A 15,070-nucleotide genomic window follows, 5' to 3' on the forward strand; every position below is an offset into this window, starting at 1 on the left:
TTCTACTCTGTCTCTGTGGGACCTCGCAGGTGCCTTGCCTCTTCCCGAAGCCGCCACCCCTCCTGCTGTCAGAGCCTGCGCCCTTCCAGGTTCCCTCTGCACAGCCCGGATCCATCTGCCACGGTCTGCCTCTGTAGGAGGCCGGAACCAGGATGGCCTTGGCGTGGGCCTGGCCCCCGGGCGCTGAGGCACACAGAAGGGCAGACGCGGCCCGTGCCCTCACTTGCAGCACTAAGAGGAAGTGCTAGCGGACAGTCTCTGCACGTTGTGTCCTCCGCTGGCCCAACCCGTCTAGTCACGGCAGACACTTGCTTTCGCGACAGCCCATGCACACGCCCTGCAGTGAGGTGCCCAGGGCTGCCCGCGACGGCCCTCCATCCCACTCTTCCACCCGGGGCTCCGATGCCACGTGCCTGCCCTCTTCCGGGATGGCTCTGCCTGATCGTCCTCTGCCAGCTGGGGGACGAGGAGCGAGGGGACGGGAGGAGCCCTCGGACTAGGTCCCAAGGATGTCGCTGTGCCAAGAGCCCTGTCCCAGCCGCATGTCGAAGTAACTTCTTTCCCCGCAGTCTCCCAAAGCCCACCGCGAACCCCCTTTGGCTCCCAGCCAGGGGCTCCTTCCTCAACCTCCCTGGGAAGGAAGGCTCTTCCACAGACAGAGGTCGTGGGTCTGCTGCGGTGCCCCCGCTGGGCATAGGGACCCAAAGGCCTGCTTTAGATCCACTGACAAACCTGTGACTTTAAAAAGGGGAAGCTGTGTCCTGAAAATACAACACAGGGCTTCTGCCCGGCTCCTGCCACGGACACAGAGACGGTCCGGGGCCCTCGTGGCAGCATGGTGGGCATGGGGCCCCGAGGCCCGCCCGCCGCCCCCGGCAGCACCTTGTGGCGCGCTCACCTTTCTCTGCTTGTGCCTGGCTCGCTTGGCGGCTCGGGTGCTGCTCACTGGCTTGGGCTCAGAGCTGTTTATGAACCGCAGAAGGTCCTCCACCCTGCGATGGTCAACCACACCCTCCCTCTCAGAGAGCTGGTCCGCTTTCTTAGGCTGTTCCTCTTTCCTCTTGGTCAGCCGCAAACGAAGCTTCTCCCTCATTTCCGCATAATTCCTACTTGTTGGTGCAGCCGGAGGCTAAGGCAATTAAATGAGAACATAACTCAATTAAGCTTCATGTTTTCATGACTCTGAATACTGCCAATTCCAGCACACATCCCTAAAAGTAAACTTTTCCTTGTCAGGTAATAAGCGTTCGTTGTGAAAAATAAGATAAACAAAAAGGAAAACCTACCACAGTTACCCCAAGACCAGTTCTAGCACAGACCCTGTCAACCTTCACATGTTCGTGAAAAATACAGTAACGGAGGACCAACTATGTACACAACCAGGTATTTTTAAACTGAAAAAGGAAAAAGAACCCACATGTACGGGTTAATGTACTTCTTACAGGATACAGTGATTATCTTTTCAAGTCAATAGTGTTTATACAATCTCTTCATCCATTTGTAGTTTCTTGTGTAGCATCAAAAGGAAAAAAGAAAACTGCCCTCAATCCCACTGTCAAAATTTCTTCCTGACACTAAACACACGTGTGCCCACTGAGCAAATGCAGACAGAACAAAAGTGGAAAAAGAGCAAAATACCAGTCGCTGCTTTTCCTCCCAGCCCCCCCCAAGGCACCACGGCTGACGTCTGCTTGTACAGACAGACCCTTCTGGAAGGAGGTGTACGTGTGTATGTGCATCAACATCCCCTGTATCCCGGCAACAGGAATCCCACGTGCACACCGTGCAGAGCGAGCACCGCCACCACACGGCTGTGCACAGCCCAGACCCAACGGTTCCACGGCCAGCTGTTCAGCAGGCCCCTGGCCCATCGGTTGTTTTAAAACTCACAAACAAATGCAAAAATGCAGTAATCCTTAGAGCTACATCTCTGGGCAGGTATCTTCATCACCTCCTTAGGGTGAGTACAACCTACAGGGTGAGCCACGACTCCGGACCATCCCTCGGTTCTCCTCACACTGCACCTGGGGCTCTACACACAGTGTGGCCGTGACGCGCCGCTGCCCCAGGATGTGCCGGCCCCCCAGGAACTCGCCCCCGGGGACACTTACCCCGCCGTGCCCGAAGAACTCACAGTAGCAGCAGTCACAGTACTTGCCCTCCTTCTGGTTGGTGGAGGTCGAGGTGCTGGAGCTGTGCTCGGAGCAGCTGTCCTCGTCAGCACTCTCGTCCCCGTCGTCTTGCTGCGGGTCATACACGCCGTTCTCACAGCGGTGCCCCTCGCAGTCGGGGTCACTGTGAAACCACACATAGGCGGTCACCAGCCGCCAGCTGTATGGGGAGCAGGGTGCCGCCCGGACACCAGGGGCCACACAGGAAAGGTGGTGTGGGCAGGCACATAATCTTGGAGGGCACACTCAGTCTCCTTCTGCACTGTCCCTCCTGCCGCCGCTTCATGGGGCGGAGGGTGGAGGTTGTGTGGGGATGGCTTCACACAGGCAAATTCAAACACAACACAAATCATCTTTTTATTTTTTTTAAGTAGGCTCCCTGCCCAGCGCAGAGCCCAACTTGGGGCTTGAACTCACCACCCTGAGATCAAGACCCAAACTGAGATCAAGAGTCAGACGCTCAATTGACTGAGCCACCTAGGTGCTCTCCAAATCATCTTTTTTTTTTTTTTTTTTTTTAAACTGTTGTTTGGGGCGCCTGGGTGGGTCAGTCGGTTGCGCATCTGACTTCGGTTCAGGTCATGATCTCGCGGTCTGTGAGTTCGAGCCCCACATCAGGCTCTGTGCTGACATCTCAGAGCCTGGAACCTGCTTCGGATTCTGTGTCTCCCTCTCCTTCTGCTCCCCCTCCCCCCGCCCCCTTCTCTCAAAAATAAACATTAAAACAAAATTTTTTTTTTAAAGCTGTTGTATCATTCTTCACTGAATGTATAACAACTTAAAAAGCACCCAGGTCCCCCCGACCCCTCTCCCCCGTGAAGCAGCTGGTGGCTGGATGGTGGTCTGCACACCGATCCCTGGTGGCCCCAGCTCTGAGGACTATAGATGCGACCAGTGTCCTCCCCTCGTCCCACGGCCTCTGCTGGGCACGCCCCTGTCCATCTTTCCCTGGCCATTCAGCCGCACGTGCCCAGGAACAGATCGCCGGGCGGGCCCCAGGCTCACCTGCAGACGCTGGGGGGGGCGCTGAGGGAGCCGTCTGTGGTGGGGGGCGGGGGGGCTCCGGGAGCAGGACAGAAGCTCTTGCGCGTGTCCACAAACCCGGGGGACGTGGCCGCGGTGCTGGGGAAGGACGGGGCTGCGAGACTTGCGAGGTGAGGCGAGGAGGCGGGGGCGAGGGCGGCAGGGGCGAGGGCGGGGAGCGGCGCCAGGCCCGTGGGGCTGTTCCTCGGGGCGGCCGGCACCGCGTGTCTGTGGTCCTCCTTGCTGACGCCGTGGAACACCTCGCCTGCGTGTGGAGACGCAGAAGGGTCATCGAGGACGCTGCACTAGGTTAGTTTCTGTTCGCTAAACCTTTTCTCAACCTTTTCGTGTGGAGATGTTCGAAGCTCTACAGAGACTGTGAAGGCACAGTTACGAAGACGACCCACATACCCCTCACCTGGACTCACCACACGGAACATGTTGTCACACGTGTGGGTGTTGAGCCACACACTTTTTTGGCTTAACACGTGGAGCCTGCGTGCACCCTAAACACGTCAGCACAAACCCTGGAGGACAGGACACTTCGCTGTGTGACCACATCAAAGATACACCGTCCATGTGACATTCTCATCCCGTCCCCCATGTCCCCCACCCAGCCTTTGGAGCTTTCCCCCAACCCAGCCCCTTGTCAACTTTCCTCCTCCTGCAACACTGCATTTTCTGAGTTGAGGACAGCTGCCCACCAGCATGGGCTTACGGTGTCACGTCAGAGCTGGCAGACATGCTCCAGGCATGACGGATCCTTCCTGCGTGATCGCACGAGAGGCCCCTAGCATCAGTCCGTGCCCTGACGGGGAGGTCACCTCTGACCAGTGTGCAGGGGGTGGTCTGCCGGATTCCTCCAGCGAGGGGCACTTGACATTCCCTTCGTGATCTGCCAGTCACCTGTGGCTGCTGCTCCCGGACGGCGGGGATACTGCATTCCCCAGGCGAACACCCGCTGTTTGTCATGACCACCGAGGGTGCTCACCTGGACTGACAGTCACCCTGAAGGCCGCACGGCGGCATTCTCTGTCATGTCTATCATGGAGCAGCGGTGAGCGTCTGTCAAAGAGCTGCCTCGCCCTCCTCCCTTCTCTGAACACCCGATGACTCCTGACTGTACGTGCTATAATCTATCCTATTGTTCTTTCTGATGCCAGCGAGGGCCCTGGGAGCCAGCTCCTACGTGCCTCTGACCTCTGCTTCCAGCTCCCCTCTGCTTGTGCTCACACCACAGCGTGGAGCCATCTGAGCAGCACGGGGGCTGGGCCGCAGCCCGGCCCGCAGCCCCATCAACGCCCTCTCCACCAGGCTTCTGCTTTTAAAGGACAAATTCCTTCTCATGCTCAGAAAGCAGTGACCCCTTCCTCTCTCACAACTACAGGAACAGAAGAGAAAGGCAAGACAGCGTGGCAAGGCCCCGGAGGAAGTTGGGGGGGCAGCAACATGCGAATCAGACTCGCAGGGAAGTGCCCTCTGCTTGCCAGCACTTTCCAGGGCTACCACCACACCTGGGCCTCTGGCCATGCCAAGGAAAAGGCAATTACAGAGGCGCTGGGCAGGCCTTACCTAGGGAGGGAGGCCTCTTGGATGACACTTTGAACTGGCTGTTGCTTGACTGCACGGTGGTGGCTGTGCAGGATACGGAGGAGGTGGCGGACGACGTGGCCATCACGACTTTGTTCGCCTCCAGGAAGGCGTCTTGGAAATTGTATAAGCACTTCTGTTTGGCGGCACTTTTTTTCTCCTTGCTCTCCGACATGGTGGGCGCCTCGTCGCTGGGCGGAGGCGGGAGGGCTTCGGGTCTGGGTTCGGACAGCGCTGGCCCTAGCATGTCACCCCCTTCAGAGGAGAATGCGAGAATTAAGGCTCCTGAGGAACACATAACCAACACCTACGGGACGTCTGCCAACAGAACTCCTAGCACTGGGGCCGCTACAGAGGCTGGGGTCACACGGGGTGATGCTAGACAACGAGTCTTCATCTAGGAAAAAACGTATTGAGCACCTACTATGTGCCAATTCCTGTGCTAGGTGCTTTCCCAAAGCGGTTTTACTTAATGTCTTAAAGCTACGTTCTGAGCTTGGTGCTATCATTCCCATCCTAAAGATAGAGAAACTGAGGCTCAGAGAGGCTAAGCAACTTGCCCAAGGTCACACAGCTAGAAATCCTTTCCAAGCACAGATGTCAAGTCTAGCGTGCTTTTCTGAGCACATGCGGGGGGCTGGGTGTGGGGCCACCAAGGGCTCTAACCACGTGAAGACAGAGCTAAGGGTGCAGCCAGCCCCTCTTCGGGTGCACCTTTCCCTACGACTGGAGTAACAGCTGCGGCTCAGCAGCTGAGCGCTGGGAGGAGGGAGCTGAGAGGGGACAGGCCCCATGTAGGGTCAATATCAATACAGAAACAGAAAAGGAACGTAAGTCACGGCATTCAAGTCGACGGTGGTGCTGCTGCAAGACCCCTGTGTGCTGGGTTGAGGGCTAGTTGTGATCACTGCTCGAGAACCAGAGGCCAAACACTGAAGCCTGGAGACGAGACGCTGGGCAGCGCTGGGGTGGCAGAAACCCCGCTGGTGCGCAGGGCCCTGGCTGGCGGCAGATGTGGGCGGCTGCAGCGGGACGGGGCCGAGGGGCCTCCCACTAGCGACAAAGGCGGGGCCCGACTAGCCTAGGGCTTCTACTGGGGGACCGAGGCAACAGACGGCGATCCACCCAGCTCAGGTCATTTTAAACCTTTAAGAAAGTTTTAACAAGTTCCTTACCAGAAATTGTATCTGGCAAGAAAGTGCCAGGATTCCAGTTCTTATCATTCATCACTTCTGATCCCCAAAGACTTATAAATTTAGAACTATTCCACTCTGGAGTATTCCCAAAACAGCTTGGATAAATATGGTCTTGAAGAGATGCATTGAATACCTGATGCTTATTTGTGTGATTCTGAACAGGTGCTGGCGGTAAAGCCTACAAAAAAAAATGTTCTAATCACATATCAAAATTAATATTCTGTTTTTACCTACGTAGTTAAACTACAAGCAGACAAACCATGACTGAAAACCCTGTGGGGACGCGCTCGCTGTGGGCAGGCGTCCCGGGCTGAACGCTTCTCGTGGAGCGCTTACTTGGTTGGCTGTCACGCCGTGCACGATCGGTCACATGTGAACCAGGCGTAGGTTTTAAAAGCAACTGGTGTCTCCGGGAATCTACCAAATAGACCTGAGACCACTCAGCAACGTACAGCACTCCTCCCTCGGCACCGTCTCCGTGGGGCTCGCTTGCGTACGAGCTGCTCCTGGGGCTCAGCCTCATCTGGCATTTCCAGGATCACTGCTAAAAAGCCAACTTTGGAATCACTAATGAAAAATGGTGAAAGTCTTAAACTACTGGCTCACACCTGGGCGAAGTGCAGGCACGTCTGAGGAACTATGGATTTCACGTGAGCCCGGAAGCACGCCCAGGCCCTGCCGGGGCACAGAGGGCGGGTGGCTGGCTGCACACTCCCCTGGCTCCCCACCCCCACCCCCCTCCTCCTGCGCAGAGGCAGCCCCTGCGTCTCCCACCCAGCCTCCTTCCAGTCCTTTCCCTCCCGGCAGCCACAGTGAGCTTTTGAGAGCGAGGCACTCCCTTGCTGGGGACATACCAATGTCTTCCCGCTGCTCTTAAGAGAAAATGGCAAGTCTGTAACATGGCCTGGCCTGGCCCTCCTGTTTACCAAGCCCCTGACACACAGACCTTCCCTTGGCCCTCAAATCCAATCTCCTCCTTGACCCTGAGCTTTGCCTGTGCTGCACCCAGGTTCTAGAACATCCTAACCTCAGCTCACAACCTCACTGACTTCCATTCATCCTTTAGGCCTCAGCCTAAACATCCCTTCCTCTAAGAACTCATCGCTACCTTTGCCCTCACCACCCAGCACCCAAGACCAAGGTGGGCCTTCCCAGGCAACACACCTAAAATCCAGTTTTCCCACTTAGAGCTTACTATGGCTATGACTCAAGACTTCCTTGTGGTCTGCTGGTTTAACTTCTGCCCTCCTTCAGGCGGGTCCTGGCCCTGCTGCCCCCTCACCTTGCTGGTGCCAGCACACAGCTTTCCCTCCCCAGGAGGTTGGACAAAGCCCTCAGGGCCTGACTAGGGCAGAGCTTAGGAGGGAATGGGGACAGCACAGGGACAGTCCACATCCACAGACAACTGCCCCACAGCAAGACAGGCTGCAGGAGCCAAAGCAGAGACGTGTCTGCATGGCCTCTGCCTGGAAGGGGAGAGGGCACCGCAGGAAGCAGTCAGTCAGGGTTCAAGAGATGAGGAGGCAGTGGCGGTAGAGACGGAGAGGAGGGGTTCTGGGGCCATCAGGACATTCGCTGCAGCTACCGGAGCAGGAGCCAGAGACCACAGTTCCCAGGAGGTGTGGTCAGTGACACAGCTGGTCGGAAACACCAGTCCTGTTCTCAGTCTTTGGGCTGCACAGCCTGATGGGTCTGGACGCCAGCTCTCCCTTTTACTAGCTGTGTGACCTCAGGCAAATTACTCAATCTTTTTGTGCTTTAGTTTTCTCATCTGTAATTTGGAAATACCTACCTCCGAGGGTTGTGGTAAGAATTAAACTGGACAGTGGGTGTCGCTGTGCAGCACACAGATGGCTGAGGTGGACGGTCACCACTTTGTGAGACTGGTCCTTAGACACAGAGCAACCCCGCCCTGCCCCCGGCCACGCCGCCCATCCTGGGTACCAAGAGGAAGTGGGCATCACGCTGCTCAGGTGGCTCAGCACACTCGTTGGCCTGGAACAGGCTCAGGGAGGTGGAGGTGCGGGGTGGGGAAGGAGTGGACCCTCGGGCTGTCGAACGGGAAGAAACAGGTCTGGATGCCCAGGACCAAGGCAGGAGCCTAATCTAGCTGTTCTGTCAGGGGAGCCCCATGGGCAAAGAGTGAGGAGACCAAGAAAGCCGTACTTCTACAGACCCCAGTTTTCACAAAGTCGTGATAAACTAAGAGCTGCTTTGCTGAGGAGGAATCGATGGGAAGGAAGTTTCTCAGTTTCGAAGACCTTCTGCTAAGGGGCAGAGAGCCCGACAGGTGGAAGCCAGCTGGCTCCGCAGGCGGCACGGCTGCTTTGAGAAGGCCTGGCGGGCAGCTCTGCACAGCCACAGCACATCCGGGCCCCGAAGCTCCTCGCTACTTCCCGAGACCCTCCTGACCCACGGCTGAGAGCAGACAGACTTCCCCTCGAGGGAGCCTGGCTGAGAGCCTCGCTGCTGCCCGCCTGTGTCCAGAGAGCTCATGCTCACCCTTCCAAACCCTAGCCAGCCTCACCTCCTCTGCAAAACCACCCCACGGGCTCAGTCAGCAGCCCTCCCTCTCCAGGGTGACCTTCCTACTCTGCATGTACAATCCCTGGTAAGGTGTGCCATGGCATTCCGAGGTTTGGATTTGATTCTGTCTTTGTCTTTAGCCTCGGAGATCCTGAAAAACAGGGGCCATGGCTCACCTGTTTCTGTTTTGCTAGCATGTAGCACAGGGCCTGGCACATACCGGATGTTCAATAAAGGCTGAACAGAGTTTAATTTAGAAGGAACGGGAACACAACTATAAAGCTGAAATAACTGAAAACTTCAATTCAATTCAATTCACACACTTCTTCAGAAGCCCATTTACTCAGAGCAGGAAGGCCAGTTGTAGAGACCAGGGAGCAGGTGGTCCCCACAAACAAGCTGCGTTTATGGGAATGCTCTCCCACAAGACAGCTAAGCCTCAACAGATGTGGGTTTCCTTTAGGACAAAAACCGGCTTCTGTCAACTAGACCGACTGCGGGGCCGAGTACAAGTGCCCGCTCAAGTACACCAGTGATTTAAGCATAAAAATAGTCTCTCAACATGTGGATAATGCTGTTGAATTACAACACTGATTTATTTCGCTCTTTGTACAAATCCACACGGCTTCAATTAACAGAAGTTTTCAACTGTTCTCCACTTTGACACAAAAGTGATTTACAGGAAAGTAACATTTTTTCTTTTAATTGAGAGCTCTGACAAACACACACGACAGACGCCTTCCAAACACCTTCCGGGTTTCTGCGGGAGCCAGGAGACCCAGCCGTACTGCACACCAACCCACCTCCAACCCAGATTCCGTCAACATGGCTGCTGAACACAACTAGCCAACAGCGCAAAAGACCGAGTCTGTGCACCCACGCGTGAGAGCAGCTGCCAACACTAAGCACTCAAGCAGAAAGGGATTCCAGTTACACCCCAGTGAGCGGGAAGCGGGATGAGTGACTATTGCTTCTTCTTACTATGGTTCTTCAACATTCCTGCCAGAGACAGTAAAGAGGCCAAATCACCACCTTTGTTTCGGTCTTGCTATTTCTCAGGCCAGAAGAATTGAATACAGCCTCTGAAACAAAATACAGATAAAAAATCACAGGGGCGCCTGGGTGGCTCAGTCGGTTGGGTGTCCGACTTCGGCTCAGGTCATGATCTCACGGTTTGTGGGTTTGAGCCCCACATAGGGCTCTGTGCTGACAGCTCAGAGCCTGGAGCCTGCTTCGGATTCTGTGTCTCCCTCTCTGCCCCTCCCCTGCTCATTCTCTGTCTCTCAATGATAAATAACTGTTAAAAAATTTTTTTTTAAAAATCACTGCAGGACCCCCAATGGCAATCTGTTTCTGTCCCTGTGTTCCATACAGCTTTTTTCTTCCTCAAATTCCAACCTGACCTCAGACCTGCTCCATGTCTGGTTTCATCACTTTTGCAGTGGTTGTGCTGAAGTAACCCAGTGAGGGAGGGGACAGATGTACAGGGCCCAGAGCCACACGGGAGCCACCTTGCCAGGCTCCACTCATACTGAACTCACCGAGGGCCAGGATGTGGTGACCATTTCTGACTATTCCTCTCACTCCCAGTGAGACTTCAAGACCTCGCTCTATCTCCATTACTAGGCCCTTTCCTAGCACAATGTCTGTTTCAGAACTCCGTTTCCAGATGGAAACTATGCAACATTTAGAGCTGGAAGCCTTGGGCTTCTTCTGAGCCCAGCTCTGCGGTCATGGCCCTCTGCTCCTGGGCCATGGAGGCCAGCAGGCCGGGCCTGCTCTGTGAAGGAGCAGGGGGCGAAGCCTGCCAGCTCACAGACATTCTTCTCTGAGAGGCTGTGTGGTCCCCCTCTGCTCGCACGGTGTCCAGTAAGGGGGACATGACACTCTAGGTCCCAGAAAAATGGCACCAAACACCTCTGTAACAAGGTGCTGAGCCACAGAGAAATCAAGGGGACTCTTTCACAGAGTGAAAACGTGTGGGGACGGGATGGCTTCCTTCAGGGCACATGCACCGTCGTCACGGTGACGGGAGACAGGTCTGTGGTCCCGCGGGAGGCAGGAGAGCTGGAGACTGCCAGGAGGAGTTCAAGGCTCCCAGGGGTCTTCCCCTACTTAGGGCCTTGCTGTTCTCACCGAGTAAGTTGAACAAAACGTGACCCCATAAAAAAAAATCACTATACATATAGGAAACAACACATCCACAGGAGCAACCAAACACCCAGATTTAGATCCTCAAGGTTTCATTCAAACACAGAACTATGTGTAAAATGCTTAAAGAAAGAAAAGATGAAAGAAAACATGATCAAGGAACAAGAGAACATAAAAAGTTGCTAACGTATTTTAAAAATAAATTAACGAGGGGCGCCTGGGTGGCTCAGTCGGTTGAGTGTCTGACTTCGGCTCAGGTCATGATCTCGCAGCTCGTGAGTTCGAGCCCCACATCGGGCTCTGTGCTGACAGCTTGGAGCCTGGAGCCTGCTTCAGATTCTGTGTCTCCCTCTCTCTCTGCCCCTTCCCCACTCACATTCTGTCTCTGTCTCTCTCAAAAATAAATAAACATTAAAATTTTTTTTTTTAATAAATAAACTAATGAAAGCTTACAAATCAGAACCACAGATGGAATTAATACATCAAACTGAAGCGGCAGGTTAGACACACCAGAGAGTCACATAACTGGAAGGCGGATGCAAAAGGGGTTCTCGGGACAGACTGGGGCAGACGCACAAAGCAGGGCGGCAGGCCAGGGGCAGACGAGGGACATAGAAGATGAAAGGGTTGGGCATCATCAGACAGGGATTTAAAATGACTAATGTGGTGAAGGCTTGAGTGGAAAAAGCACACAACATGCGAGAACAAACAGGTAACGTGAGCAGTGAGAAGGAAACTGCAGAAGAATAGAACAAGCTAGGCACAAAGACAGTGCAAGAGAAATGAAGAACGCTTCTGATGAAGTGATCATCAGTGGACGGGACGCAGCCAAGTAAAGAGTCAGTGACCTTCCAGATCTGTCAATAGAAACTTCTCAAACTGAAATGCAAAAAGAAAAAAGAATCAAAAAAAACCCAAACCAAAAAAACCACCGCCACCACTGACCAAAACCAGAGCAACACATCCAAGAAGTGTGTGACAATTTCAAAAGATGTAACAAACAGGAACTAGAATACCAGAAGAAGGCAGATAAAAGACACAAGAAATACCTGAAGGAATAATGGCTGAGAACATTCCAAGATTAATAAAAGACAATGAACCACAGATCCAGGATGCTCAGAGAACACCAAACAGAAAAAAACACACCCCCAAATCTACACCTAGGCATTTTATATCATCAAACTGAAGGAAACCAAAGACAAAAAGAAAACCTTGAAAGCAGCCTGGGGAAAGGGAGGGGAGGAGTGGGGAAAGGAAGGCAAGAGGAGGGGAAGGGAGAAGAGAGGGGGAGGGATCCCTGCACCTCTAAGAATAAGGAAGAGAATTAAAGGGGACATCTCATCAGAAACCATGCAAGGTAAAAGTAGAGTGAAATTTGCTTAAAGTGTTGAAAGAAAAAACCCCGCCAACCTAGAATTCTGATTCCAACGAAATTATCCTTGAAAAGGGAAGGAGACATAAAGACCTCCTCAGACAAACAAAAACTGAGGGGACTCATCGCCAGCAGACCTGCCCTACAAGGAACTTGTAAGATTTTCTTCAGGCAGCAGGAAAATGATATAGGTCAGAAACCTGGATCTGCATAAAGAAAGGAAGGGAATGGGGAAGAAATAAATCTAAGTGAGATAAACTTATTTTGCATTATTCATTGATCTAAAAGATAACTTTGCTTAAGCAGTAGCAGTAACAATGCACTGGGTGATTAATAAACAGGTAAGTGAAAACAATACAGCACTGTCACAAGGGATGGGAGGGAAGGGCTGGGAACACTCTATGAAAAGGTACCTATATTAACACGAAGCAGAGCAGTTCTTTGAAGGAGGACTTAGATTAGGTAAAATGTATATTCTAATACAACTGCCAATTTTTTAAAAAAGTATCACCGGTATGCTAAAGAGAAGAGCTAAACTAGAATCAAAAAATTAAAAGTGGAGAAGGCAAAAAAGAAGCCTCTGGTAATGAACAGAGAATCGGAAAATGGTTACTCTTAACCCAAAACATCAAAAATCACTTTAAATGTGGCTAGTCTAAATATACCAATGAAATGACAGAAACTGTATTCAGAGTATATTAAAAAACAAGACCCATCTACATGTGTCTGCAAGAAACCTACTGGAAGTATAAAGGCCGCTTTAAGTTAAACATAAAGAAATGGAGAAAGAGACACCCTGCTGATGTAAATGAAACCCTGGAGGAGCTGTGTTAATTTCAGACAGGTCAGCCCTCAGAGCAGGGAAGATTCTCAGGGATAAAGTAGGGCAGTACATAATGATACAGAAGGGCTAATCCCCCCAGAACACGTAACCATCCTGAACATGTGAGCACCTAACAACACAGCGCCCGGCTACGCGAGACAAAAACCGACAGGACTGCAGGAGGAAGGGGAGACCCCGCCCGTAGTCGGGAGGCTCTGACACCCACCCCTCTGTCAGGAGCGGACAGCTCCAGCAGCAGGTCAGGAAGGACATCGCTGGACTCAACAGCACCATCAGTCAACGGCACCTAACCACCTAACGCATGTCTGTAGCCGACTTCATCCACCAACTGCAGAATATGCAACTTCTCAAGGCCACACTCACCAAGACAGCCCACATTCTGGGCCACAAAGCACACTTCAACAAATTCGAGAGAGTAAAAAGTCATACGATGTCTGCTCTCAGACCACAAGGGAATTAAAGCAGAAATCAGTAACAAAAAGAAGGCTGCGAAATCCGCAAATATTTGCAAATGAAACTCCCTGTCATATAGTTTTAATTTTTGTCTAGAATTTCATTACTGCCTTTTCCTCCTGCAACTACATTTAACTTTGAAATGACTTCGATCTCAGCATATAAGATACATGTATCACTGGTACAAAGACATCTGAAAACCAGAAACAATCTTCAAGTTTTCCTAAGTTCAAACAAATAAACTTTCTACACTACTCATCCCAAGCGTTTTAGGTACTAAATATTTACCCACAATGGCCACAGTATGAATTAAAAGAATTACAACTATAATGACACGAAGGCTTAATGGTGACGGATGCCACTTTACCAGAGTAAAGATCCCTAAAGGCCCCACGAACACAGACAGGGAAGCAGAAGAGCTCCGTGAGCACAGCCGCCCTCCTCCACGTTCAGTGCCCACCTCTGTCTCCCAATGACACGGGGACATCCTCTGAACACGCTTGCTCTGATGTAACTGAACAAGTGTGTGAATTCTCTAGAAGGGGCTTCTACCAACTCCTATGGGGTTGTGAACACGTTATGCATTAGCTACACGTGTATTCACAGTATTCGCTGAAGTCAGACTAACTCAAGTAATACAAACTAATTTTGGAAGACCTTGTAAGTGACAACACTAGCTTGTTAGAGAAACAAACGTCTTTTGATCAGCTACAATTGAAGTATTTTGCCAAATGCATCTCATTTTTCTAAATAAAAATGGCATCCAGTTAATGTATTTTACATGCATCACTGAACAGTCTTGACATTCATAACACAGTGACTGAAATGAAGCTTAACAGCTCGTCCTCTGCATTTGCCCTTCTACCTATGAATCCTTCATCACGTCTATCTACTAGATTAAAACTGAAAAGGTATTAGATAAATAGATTTTATATACAGATGATGCTCCCCCAAAATATTTTTCTCCTCTTTTACCATTTCAGGGACTACTTATAATGCTCTGAGAAAAGGCCAAAAGTTAGGGGGAAAAATATCCGTTTTTAACTGGAGTGTCCCAGCAGCCTCTGGGGAATAATCAGCTTCACTGCACTCTATTTCTAGGGGTGGTTCCTAGGGACTAGACAGCAGTTCTATCCAGGGAAAAACAGAGTGGATAGCTTCCCCACCTCATATATTCAACCAGAGAGAAAGAGGCTATGTAGGCCAGGCGACTGTGAAAACTGGCTGGCTTTGAATATACACCTGAAAATGCTATTTCAAATCATTTTACTAATAAAGCCATCACTCAATGTCAAACTGAGGGATATCCAATCGAACAAAATTTAAGCATAAACCTGGGTAGTTACCAATTACTTATCACAACAAAACGTAACAAACTGATTCTACTTTACTCTGAATCAGTGGTTGTCACTCTCCTACCCGTGCCCCTCCCCAGAAAACAAAGCCCACTGGTGGGCTACACACACCCCACTTCACGGCAGACGCCCTTGCAGGGAGAAAATGTGTGTGCGGTTTGAAAAAGCCCCTTCCATCCTGCGTTCTCCTCCCTCCTCCCAGTTAAGAATCACGGTTTTAAATCATAAGTCTGTAGTTTGGGGAAAATTTTATTTTTGATTAAAACTAATCTTGAACCAGAATAACTGATAGAAAAGGAAACCAAAATTCAGAATTTAGAAGAGTCAATAAAGCTAAGTTCAAAATAGCTAAGGAGGCAAAGCTATCTAAGGTACAAAGAATGAAACCA

General features: G+C 51.6%; 1 protein-coding gene across 9 annotated transcripts in view; it reads right to left on the minus strand.

Annotated features, from left to right (window-relative positions):
* Nucleotides 1-15,070, minus strand: part of FAM193A (family with sequence similarity 193 member A) — a 162,543-nt gene that overhangs the window by 19,263 nt on the left and 128,210 nt on the right. For all 9 annotated transcript variants that reach the window (XM_042937066.1, XM_042937065.1, XM_042937067.1 and 6 more), the window contains 5 exons: nt 5,960-6,158; nt 4,767-5,039; nt 3,177-3,459; nt 2,112-2,295; nt 899-1,129 (listed from right to left, as the gene is read on the minus strand). In XM_042937066.1, coding sequence (XP_042793000.1) covers nt 899-1,129; nt 2,112-2,295; nt 3,177-3,459; nt 4,767-5,039; nt 5,960-6,158 — 1,170 coding nt within the window. The remainder of the gene's footprint in view (nt 1-898; nt 1,130-2,111; nt 2,296-3,176; nt 3,460-4,766; nt 5,040-5,959; nt 6,159-15,070) is intronic.

Source organism: Panthera leo, chromosome B1 (genome assembly GCF_018350215.1).
Source record: "Panthera leo isolate Ple1 chromosome B1, P.leo_Ple1_pat1.1, whole genome shotgun sequence".
Taxonomy (NCBI): domain Eukaryota; kingdom Metazoa; phylum Chordata; class Mammalia; order Carnivora; family Felidae; genus Panthera; species Panthera leo.